The 12,139-nt window shown below is 40.4% G+C and overlaps 1 protein-coding gene across 3 annotated transcripts in view; it reads left to right on the top strand.

Annotated features, from left to right (window-relative positions):
* The window catches only part of srl (sarcalumenin), a 119,050-nt gene that overhangs the window by 71,506 nt on the left and 35,405 nt on the right, over positions 1-12,139 (top strand). For all 3 annotated transcript variants that reach the window (XM_063059448.1, XM_063059450.1, XM_063059451.1), the window contains exons 3-4: positions 2,353-2,478; positions 3,634-3,729. In XM_063059448.1, coding sequence (XP_062915518.1) covers positions 2,353-2,478; positions 3,634-3,729 — 222 coding nt within the window. The remainder of the gene's footprint in view (positions 1-2,352; positions 2,479-3,633; positions 3,730-12,139) is intronic.

Here is a 12,139-nt window from a genome sequence, read left to right on the forward strand (position 1 = left end):
TTTCAGTCAATGTAAATAGAATCAACACCTGACCCATCTCAGGCAGCACGATAGCATGGCAGGTAGCACAATGCTCAATTCCCACTGCTGTCTGTAAGGAGTTTGTTCATTCTCTCTGTGACCGGGTGGGTTTCCTCTGGGTGCTCCATTTTCCTTCCACATTATAAAGACATGAGAGTTAGGATTAGTAACTTGTGCGCATGCTATGTCGGTGCTAAAAGCATGAGACACTTGCAGGCTGCCCTCAGTACATCCTTGGACTGTTTGGTCATTGACACAAACAACACATTTCACCATGTGTTTCAATTTACCTGTGACAAATAAAGCTAATCTTTATTTAAATATTTGGAGCTAGTTTCCAAAGGTTACAAATATGAATCACATAACTGGACAGTGAAGTTTTAGGGTTCCTTGTCTCCAAGAATCAGAAGTAGAATGTATCTTACAGTTTATCACATTTCAACTTCATTCCAAAGCCCATCAATCTGATGGAAGTCACGCATGGGGTGGTAAAGGTGGAATAATGGAAACAGATCCATGCTTATCACATTGAGGAAATGTAATGTGGACGTAGGAGGTAGAAAATTTTCAGTGCAGATCCATGCTCATTATTGCAGAGGGCAAATTAAAGGCACAGGCACAGACCCAAGATTTTCAACAACTGTTTGTCTCCTGAGAGCAATCTCCAAAATTGTTTACTCTATTTCTGACTTTTTCATTCCACCATTAAGAGGATAGGACTGTGAGCAGTAAGACTGTATCTGCAGATTCAATTTGTCCTAGCTACATATCTATAGCAGAAGCATAACAAGATTAAAAATTGCAATGATATTTAATCTTCATGCAGCATGAATATTGAAGATGGAAATGCACATTCTTCAGGGACCACAGCTGAATCAAGAAGAATAATGGCAAGGTTATAGTAATCACAAGAGATTCTGCATTTGCTGGAAATCCAGAATAACACACACAAAATGCTGGAGGAACTCAGTCAGGTAGCATCTACAGAGAGGAAGAAACAATCAATGTTTCAGGCCAAGACCCAGGGTCACAAAACGTTGACTGTTTACTCCTCTCTGTGTAGGATAGGTTCAATCTCCTGAAGGTAAAATAGTGCAATATCACTTGCAGTACAGGCTCACACAGAAGGAATGACCACATTGTTACTAAGGTAGCATTATCCTTACCATGGAGTGATAATGTTCAATGGAAAGAATAATTGGAATGGAGGGTTAAAAAGGAGAAAGAGCCTATCACTGAAGAGAGCCCTGTAAGATTCAAACATTCTGTGCACAGCCGAGATTGGTCAAGTGTTGATTCTATTTATATTGACTGAAAGTGATAAACCTGGTTCATTTTTAGGAGATAAAAATAAAAGTTGAATTTGCAAAGTAATGAGGACTAATTCTCAACCAAGCCACATTTTTGGCCACTACGGAGATTTTTTTCTAGAATTTGGCCTTGTTCTACCCCTTCCTCATCCTCACCTTCAAATGGTCCCAACAGAGCAAATGAAGCTCAATGCACAAAGTGAACCGAAGTGAGTTTAAACTGAATGTTTACACTCCGTGGGCACTTTATTAAGAACACCTTTATACCTGCCTGTTAATGGAAATATTTAATCTGCCAATCATGTGGCAGCAATTCAATGCATAAAAGTGTGCAAATATAGTCAAGAGGATCAGTTGTTGTTCAACCCAAACATCGGAATGGGAAAGAAATATGATCTAAGTGATTTTGACTGTGGAATGATTGTTGGTGCCAAAAGGAGTAGTTTGAGTATCTCAGAAACTGCTGGAGGAACTCAGCAGGTCGGGCAGCATCCGTGGAAAAGATTGGCCAACGTTTCGGGCCGGAACCCTGCTGAGTTCCTCCAGCGGGTTGTGAGCGTTGCTTTGACCCCAGCATCTGCAGATTATTTTGTGTTCAGAAACTGCTGACCTCCTAGGATTTTCACACATAACAGTCTCTAGTATAGATGACTGTGCGAAAAACAAAAAGAAAAAATGCAATGAGTGGCTGTTCTGTGAGCGAAAACGCCTTGTTAATGAGAGGACAGAGAAGAATGGTCAGACTTGCTCAAACTAACAGGAAGACAATAGTAACTCAAATAACCATGTGTTACAACAGTGTTGTACAGAAGAGCACCTCTGAATGCACAACACGTTGAACCTTAAAGCAGAAGACCACGAACATACATGCAGAGGCTACTTTAGTAGATACAGGAGGTACCTAATAAAGTGGCCACTGACAGTACAACTCATTGAGGGTCTGAACTTATTCTGACAAAAGCATGAAATTGGGCATGTGAAATTCACAGCAGCACTTCAGTCCTTTCTCTTTGTCCTGCAGATGAAGGAGATGAGGCTGACGTGGAGGTAGAGGAGGAGCCTCCGTTGCAGCTACCTTTCAGAGATCGATCTCACATTGACAAAACACTTCGGCTGAATGAAAAGACTACAACTGATGATTTCTCAGGTAGGTCAATTGTTACAAGGGTTACATTCGATTCTGTTACTGGGGATCCTGAACAACATTGTTTTTGAGAACATTCCCAGTCCCCATCCACTCAGCAATTCATGAATAGAAACATATTTTCAGCCTCTGGCATCCCATTGGAGTGTTTATATCTGCTGTCACTTCTATGCAGGTTATGGGGAGTTTAGAATTATTTTGTAACTTGGAGATGAGAAGTCTTCTGAGAATGTCAGATGAAGAAACATCTTAAAAATACACAATCCTATTCTCGTCAATGGAACTTCTTGTCATCCATATCACCAGTAATCTCAACTGATCCCTTCACACTGGTGTGATGACCAAGAAAGCGCATAAGTGTATTTACTTTCTCATGTGTCTGAGGAGATTTGTCATCCACTCCAGAATTGTCTCAAACCTTAACAAATGGACTCTAGAAAGTAGAGTGTCTGAGAGGTTGCGTCTCAGCCTGATACGGAAACTGCTTTGTATTTCAGTGAGAGAAGCTGCAGAGAATGGCAAGCACAGCCCAGTCCATCACAGGTTCATTACTTCCCTCTATTCAGTCCACAGTCATGCTGCCTTACCTCAGGAAGTAAAACAGTATCATCAAGGAAGTTACCACCCTAGCCATTCCCTTTCTCACTTCTACCTTCGGGGAGAAGATACAGCAGCTAGAAAACCCGGATGTCAAAACTCAGGAACAGAATCTTATTCACTACTATCAGACTTCTAAACCAATCATCTTGTTTTCACGTGTTCTCATACTTTTAACACAATCTCTCTCAGTAATACTGTTATTTCCATTTTGACATTTCCTTTTGCACTACTTCAGACCGCTCTGCAATCTGTGCACTTTCTGTTGTTCGTGTTTATTGTTGTAATATATCTACTATCACCACTTAGACTGTTTAAAGTATAAGTTTCACATGAACAAGGAATTGCATTGCACCTAGGTGACAATAACACCAAATTAAACAATTTTCTAGATTATTAAATTAACTGGGAATGAAAGAGTGTTTGTGCAGATTGATATGGTAGGATTTAATAGAAGGCCAATGATCATTATAAAAGGCAAGGTCATCAACAGAATGAACTGTTCTGCATTCCATGTATCCTTATTCTCTTCAACAATTTTTGTCCCTCCTTCATTACCAGGTGTACTGCAGCGGTTACGGAAGATATACAACAATGCTATCAGACCTATGGAGCAAGCATACAAATACAATGAACTGAGACAACATGAAATTACAGGTAGGAAAGCATACAGTGAGTGCTCATGTACAAAAAACTGGGAGTACATGAAATCTGAAAGGAAGTGGGGAGCTGTGCCTTATCAGCAATACAAAGCAGCAAATCAATAATTAATATTCCTATTGGAAATACCTGCTGTCCGCCCTATGCTTTTAACAGTTGAAGTCAATACTATTAAAAGGAAAGCAGAAAACTGAGCAACTGAACGTGAAAGGTCATTGATGTCATGCACACAATAATTAATTTATTGAAAATAAAGCCAGGTGAAAAAGAATTAATAGCAAATAGCAAGTGCTATTCTGCAAGACTGCTTCCATAGATGGAACAAGCTGCCAGAGGAAGTGGTCGAGACAGGTACTATAACAACATTTAAAAGGTATGCAAACAAGTATATGTTAAGAGGAGGTTTAAGGGGATATGGGCCAAACATAGGCTAATGGGACTAGCTTATATGGCAATCCTGGTGGTAGGGATGATTTGGTCCAAAGAGCTTGTTTCCTTGCTGTATGCTTTATGATTCTTATTGAATAGGATAAATTATTATACCAATCACTTTAAATAATTTAACTAACTTATCACAGTCTTCTCAAAAGAAAATGCATGTTTGATATCTGCTTACAGGACTACTGATGTAATTCGAAGTCAGAGTCAAGTTTATTGTCATCTGCATAAGTACATATATGCACAGATGCAATGAAAATCTTACTTGCAGCAGCATCACAGACACACAATATAGAAACATAGAAACATAGAAAATAGGTGCAGGAGTAGGCCATTCGGCCCTTCAAGCCTGCACCACCATTTATTATGATCATGGCTGATCATCCAACTCAGAACCCCGCCCCAGCCTTCCCTCCATACCCCCTGACCCCCGTAGCCACAAGGGCCATATCTAACTCCCTCTTAAACATAGCCAATGAACTGGCCTCAACAGTTTGCTGTGGCAGAGAATTCCACAGATTCACCACTCTCTGTGTGAAGAAGTTTTTCCTAATCTCGGTCCTAAATTATCATAAAAGCAACGTTCACAAGAAAAACATACATTAGACATGTATCATACACAACTTTTACAAGGAAGAGCACAATGAAAGTAACCAAATCATTGGAGTTTATCAACACTCTGACTACTTTGATCACACTGCATTAAAATGGGCCAAAGTCCATTCCATTTTAGTGCAATGTACTTCCAAGTAGTTAGTGTTGATAAACTGTAGTGATTAGAGTTGTGCCGATTGGTTCAAGAACTGAATGGTTGAAGTGAAGTAGTTCCAAGGAAATAATCTGATTAGATGGTTTACGAGTGTTGCAGCATATTAACTCTAACCAGTTACACATTAACCTGAAACTAGGTTCCATCATTCTCGGATACCTACTTTGCTTTAAAAGTAAAATATGAACTCTAGCATTGTAAGGGCACCAAAATATGAAAGGGAGGTGAAGTCATCAAGATAAAATCAAAGGCAGTGAACCAGAAATTGTAAAACCAAACTTATTGAGGTCATTGAAGAGATAACAGTAGACAAGAATAATGCTGTTGTAATATATCTAGACTTACAGACAGCATTTGATAAGGTACTGTATGCAACTTTAAAAAATAAGGTCTTAGCATCAGTAGTAGAAGAGATAGCTGGTTAGCTTGATGATCCATCTAGAACATGGATGGAGCATAGAACAATACAGCACAGTCTCTCCAGCCCATGATGTACCAACCTTATAACCCACTCTAAAATCAATCTAACCCTTCCTTCCCACACATTTTCTATCATCAATGTACTTACCTAAGAATCTCTTAAATGTCCCTAATGGGGTTCTCTGTGTAAAAACCTAGCTCTGATATCCCCGCTATACTTTCCTTCAATTTCCCTCATATTAGTTATTTCCACCATGGGAAAAAGTCTCAGATTGTCCACTCGATCTATGCCTTTTATCATTTTATACATCCAGATAAAGGATGGCTAATTGTGACTAAAGATTGAAAGTGTTTTCCAATTAATGGACCACAATTGCTCACAATTTACATTAATAATTTGGACATTAAATAGATAATTTCTTAATTTTGTGAGGATTACAAATTGGATGGAGGAAGAATTTGATAGGGATGGTAATGATTATAGCCAATAATAAACAACGCTGTGACAAATTAAAGCATGTTAAAAATAACTTTGGTAGGGGTGGTGATGATTACAACCAATACTAAACAACACCATGACAAATTAAAATGTGTTAAAAATAACTTACAAAATTTGCAAGTAGTTAAAACTTGGTAGAAAAAAATAATCCAAATAGTAATTGTTAAAATGAGAATGGCAAGATAAATAAAGAATCTCAGAATACACATATATTAGTAGTAACAAAAATTAGCAAGTCCACAGAAAAGCACATGGTTCATTTCAGGAGGGAAATGATAAAAAGTGTAGAATGTGTGATGTGTGTAAAGTGTTGGACAAGAGTGTGAAGTCCTAGTCAGAATATTATGAAAGTAGAGAGACATTAGAGAGGGTATAAAATGATTTACACATTGATGTTGAAAATGTATAGTTATGTATAGTCTTTAAGGAAAGAATGAAATCATTGATGGGAAAGCAGACTTCAAAATTGATGGAAACAGGGGAAGAAAACATCCAACTGAAGGACAAGTAGATGTAATATAATTACTGAAGGATCACAAGTGGAATTTAGGAGAAATGCTTCATTGGAATTTACTGTCAGAGGGAATGAACAGTATAGGCCCTTCAGCCCACATTGCTGTCTAAGATCAATCTAACCCATCCATCCCACAGAGCCCTCCATTTTTCCTTGATTGAGAATGATCATTAATACAGATGCGTCTACAATGAAGCTGGAACAGAGGATGATGCCGAGAGAAGGAAGCATGAGTGGAGCAAAAATAAAGGGATAGTAAGGGAGGGACTGCACAATAGCCAAAAGTCTTTTTCTCAATATATTCAGTGCAAAACTAGGTAGCTTTGTTTAAAGTTGGTTCAATTTCTGCACCCAAGTGGTTTATATTGTCTGTGCTAAATCTAGTGTATTCCTGAGCACTCAGGCTAACAGGGTATACTTACAAACAGTTAACAGCGAAACCCAGCTCACTTTGGGATATGGATGGTAAAACATACCCCAAAGTGGCAAGCAGTTGCTGTTTCCAGCTATTGTGGACAAGAAATTATAGATAATGCAATTATTATTGGGCAGCACTGTGCAGTGTTTAGCATGATGCTATTACCTCTCTGGTTGTTGGAGTTTGGAGTTCAAGTCTGACCTGTAAGGAGTTTGTATGTTCTCCCTGCGAACCATGTGGATTTCCTCCGAGTGCTCTAGTTTCCACTCATATTCCAAAGACTTGCTGGTTAGTAAGTTAATTGGTCATCGTAAATTGTCCTGTGATTAGGCTAGGGGTTAGGTGGGTTGCTGGGTGGTGTGGCTCTTCAGGCTGGAAGGGCCTGTTCCATGCTACGTCTCTAAATAGATAAAATAAATAAATTTCTGTCAAATTCTGTATTTGAAAAGCTATGAGAGAAACTATAAAAAATGCATAGGTGTGAGATGTTATATAAGTGCTCCTTCTGAAATAAGATGTTCATATTCATCCAACCTAGGTTAGGTCGGGCTGTCAAGGAACATAATGACATGGTGGGACTTTTTGCTATCTTGATAGTATCACCTGGGTTATAATATTCGGCTAACAGTAGACTGTTCAGGAGAAAAGCCTGGAGTTTGGATTTTTTCAGTAATTTTATCATAGAAACATAGAAAACCTACGGCACAATACAGGCCCTTCGGCCCACAAAGCTGTGCCAAACACGTTCTTGCCTTAGAAATTACCTAGGGTTACCCATAGCCCTTTATTTTTCTGGGCTCCATGTATTTTTACCAATTGCATTTGATAACACCGGATGCAAACCATTTTATATCACTTCCATGTACCTATCAGCAAAATGAGTGAGTTAAATTGGAAAGAGGTGTCTGATTGGGAAATGATGGCAAAAGTGGATAGAAACATAGAAAACCTACAGCACAATACAGGCCCTTCAGCCCACAATGCTGTGCCAAACATGTACTTACTTTAGAAATTACTTAGGGTTACCTATAAGCCCTCTATTTTTCTATTAGATCAGTGGGCCAGGAAAAAAAAGCACACAACCTAACAAAAGCTGAGACAATTATCTGTATACCATTATGAATGTTGAACGTTGCAAGTTTTTTGGCCAATGAAATGAAAACAAAAATACAGAGTAGATGTCTTAGTACTCTAAAACAAGGAAACGGTATAATGATTAGGACAAGCTCTTCAACAGTCTGGAATCCTAAGCATTAGCAAAACAGGGAATTGTGAAGAAGTCAGGTGAGGAAACCACCATGAGGCAAGATCAGTTCCCTGTGATCAGGATTTCACTAAGAGCATTGGAAGATGTGAAAACTGCTGCATGCAACGAAAAAGAACATCTTGGCAAGCAACTGAAGAGATCATTATCAATGTTTTCAGATCTTTCATCCTTTTTTAGAAACATAGAAACATAGAAAACCGACAGCATAATACAGGCCCTTCGGCCCACAAAGCTGTGCCGAACATGTCCTTACCTTAGAATTACCTAGGCTTACCCATAGCCCACTATTTTACTAAGCTCCATGTATCCATCCAGAAGTCTCTTAAAATACCCTATTGCAGAGGAGATTTACAAGGATGTTGCCTGGATTGGGGAGCATGCCTTATGAAAATACGTTGAGTGAACTCGGCCTTTTCTCCTTGGAGCGATGGAGGATGAGAGGTGACCTGATAGAGGTGTACAAGATAATGAGAAGCACTGATCGTGTGGATAGTCAGAGGCTTTTTCCCAGGGCTGAAGTGGCTAGCACGACAGGGCATAGTTTTAAGGTGCTTGGAAGTAGGTACAGAGGAGATGTCAGGGGTAAGTTTTTTACACAGAGTGGTGAATGTGTGGAATGGGCGGTGGAAACGGAAATGATAGGGTCTTTTAGGAGACTCCTGGATGGATACATAGAGCTTAGAAAAATAGAGGGCTATGGGTAAGCCTAGGTAGTTCTAAGGTAAGGACATGTTCAGCACAGCCTTGTGGGCCGAAGGGCCTGTATTGTGCTGTAGTTTTTCTATGTTTCTGCCTCCACCACTGCTGCTGGCAGCCCATTCCATGCATTCAGTACTCTGTGTAAAAAAACTTACCCCTGACATCTCCTCTGTACCTACTTCCAAGCACCTTAAAACTATGTCCTCTCGTTCTAGCCATTTCAGCCCTGGGGAAAAGCCTCTGACTATCCACACGATTAAAGCCTCTCATTAACTTGTATACCTCTATCAAGTCACCTCTCACCCTCCATCGCTCCAAGGAGAAAAGGCCGAGTTCACTCAACCTTTTCTCATAAGGCATGCTCCCCAATCCAGGCAACATCCTTGTAAATCTCCTCTGCACCCTTTCTAGGGTTTCCACGTTCTTCCTGTGGTGAGGCGACCAGAACTGAGCACAGTACTCCAGGTGGGGTCTGACCAGGGTCCTATATAGCTGCAACATTACCTCTTGGCTCTTAAACTCAATTCCACAGTTGATGAAGGCCAATACACTGTACGCCTTATTAACCACAGAGTCAATCTGCGTAGCAGCCCTCCACATTATCCATAACACCCCCAACCTTTGTGCCATCAGCAAATTTACTAACCCATCCCTCCACTTCCTCATCCAGATCATTTATATAAATCATGAAGAGTAGGGGTCCCAGAACAGATCTCTGATGCACACCACTGGTCACCGACCTCCATGCAGAATATGACCTATCTGCAACCACTCTTTGCCTTTTGTGGGCAAGCCAGTTCTGGATCCACAAAGCAATGTCCCCTTGGATCCCATGCCTCCTTACCTTCTCATTAAGCCTTGCATGGGGTACCTTATCAAATGCCTTGCTGAAATCCATATACACTACATCTACTACTCTAACTTCATCAACGTGTTTAGTCACCTCCTCAAAAAATTCAATCAGGCTCGTAAGGCACAACCTGCCTTTGACAAAGCCACGCTGACTATTCCTAATCATATTATGCCTCTCCAAATGTTCATAAATCCTGCCTCTCAGGATCTTCTCCATCAACTTACCAACCACTGAAGTAAGACTCGCTGGTCTATAATTTTCTGGGTTATCTCTACTCCCTTTCTTGAATAAGGGAACAACATCCGCAAGCCTCCAATCCTCCGGAACCTCTTCTGTCCTCATTGATGATGCAAAGATCATCGCCAGAGGCTCAGCAATCTCCTCCCTCACTTCCCACAGTAGTCTGGGGTACAACCCATCCGGTCCCAGTGACTTATCCAACTTGATGCTTTCCAAAAGCTCCAGCACATCCTCTTCCTTAATATCTACATGCTCAAGCTTTTCAGTCTGCTGCAAGTCATCCCTACAATTGCCAAGATCCTTTTCCATAGTGAATACTGAAGTAAAGTATTCATTAAGTACCTCTGCCATCTCCTCCAGTTCCATACACACTTTTCCACTGTCATACTTGATTGGTCTTATTCTCTCACATCTTATCCTCTTGCTCTTCACATACTTGTAGAATGCCTTGGGATTTTCCTTACTCCTGTCAGCGAAGGCCTTCTCATGACCCCTTCTGGCTCTCCTAATTTCATTCTTAAGCTCCTTCCTGCTAGCCTTATAACCTTTTAGATCTCTATCATTATCTAGTTTTTTGAACCTTTTGTAAGCTCTTCTTTTCATCTTGACTAGATTTTCAACAGCCTTTGTACACCAAGGTTCTTGTACCCTACCATCCTTTCCGTCTCATTGGAACGTACCTATGCAGAACCCCACGTATATATCCCCTGAACATACAGATTATAATGGTTAGAAGTACATAGGAGTAAGTTTCTCATTGGAAGTTTTAAGGTTTAAGCAATGAAGAAAATTTCCCCAATTTATGGAAATACTACATTAATTTTAAAAAGATGCCCTAGGAATTCTACCAGTAGTGCATCAGTGTCTGCTCCAGTGATCCTGGTTCAATCCTGACCCTGACCCCTAGTTCTATCTTTGTTGAGTTTGCATGCTGTTCATGATCATGTTGATTCGACGTCCTTCCACGTCCCAAAGATGTGCTGGTAACTTAATCCATTAGCGTAAAATAACTCATAGTGTGTGGAGGGCTGGTAGAAGAGTCAGAGAAGAATTGATGGGCATGTATGAGCCACACATTAACTCCAGCCTTCCAGACAACCTCAAACCACTGTAATTCGCCTACCACCAGAACAGGTCTACAGCGGATGCCATCTCCCTGACCCTACATTTAGCTCTGGTACAACTACATTAGACTATTGTTTATCGACTACATCTCCATTTTCAATGCTATAAACAAACTCCATAAAACAGGTTTGCCATGGACTAGATGTGCTGAAGGGCCTATTCCTATGTTGTAGTGCTCTATGACTCTACAAATATATGTCCATAAGATACAGGAGCAGAATTAGGCCATTTGGCCCATTGACTCTGCTCCACTATTCATTTGTGGCCAATTTATTTATTTCCCCTCTCCACCCCTTTCTCCAGCCTCTCCCCATAATCTTTGACACTGTGATTAATCAAGAACCAATCAACATCTGCTTCAAATATACCCACAACCATTTATGGCTATGAATTCCACAGATTCACCACCTTCTGGCTAAAGAAAGTCCTCCTCACCTCTATTCTAAAGAGACGTCCTTTCATTCTGAGGCTGTGTCTCTGGTCCTAGATTCTTCCACTATTGGAAACATCTTCTCCACATTCACTCTGTCTGGGCTTTTTAATATTCATTAGGTTTCATTGTGATCTCATTTCATTCTTCTAAACTCCAGCAACTGCAGGCCCAGAGCCACCTAATGGTCATATGTTAATCCTTTAATGCCTTGGATTATTCTTATGAATCTCTTCTGGACTGTTTCCAATGCCAGCACGTTCTTCTCTTAGATATCGGGGCCAAACTGATTACTAACTTCTGGACCCTCAGAGTGGATCGAGACTTCCTGACCAACAGTCTGCATTCAGTAAGGATAGGCAGCAACAGCTCTGCCACGATCATTCTAAACGATGAGTCAGAGTACAGGAAGGAGATAGAGAGCTTACTGAGGTTTTGTTATGACAACAGCTCTTCACTCTATGTCAACAAAAGAGCTGGTCAATGATTCAGGAAGGTGGGGGTGGTGGATGGTGCACAACAGTGTTAAGGTTGAGAGAGTTCAGAGCTTCAAGTTCCCAGGATTGAACATCACTAATAACCTCTCCTGGACCAACAATATAAATGCCTCTACTTCCTCAGGAGGCTAAAGAAATTTGGCATGTTCCCGTTGATCCTTAGCAATTTTTAATAACACACCATAGAAAGCATCTTGTCTGGATGCTTAACAGCTCGGTATGGCAATTGCATTGCCTG

Source organism: Mobula hypostoma, chromosome 9 (assembly GCF_963921235.1).
Source record: "Mobula hypostoma chromosome 9, sMobHyp1.1, whole genome shotgun sequence".
NCBI lineage: Eukaryota > Metazoa > Chordata > Chondrichthyes > Myliobatiformes > Myliobatidae > Mobula > Mobula hypostoma.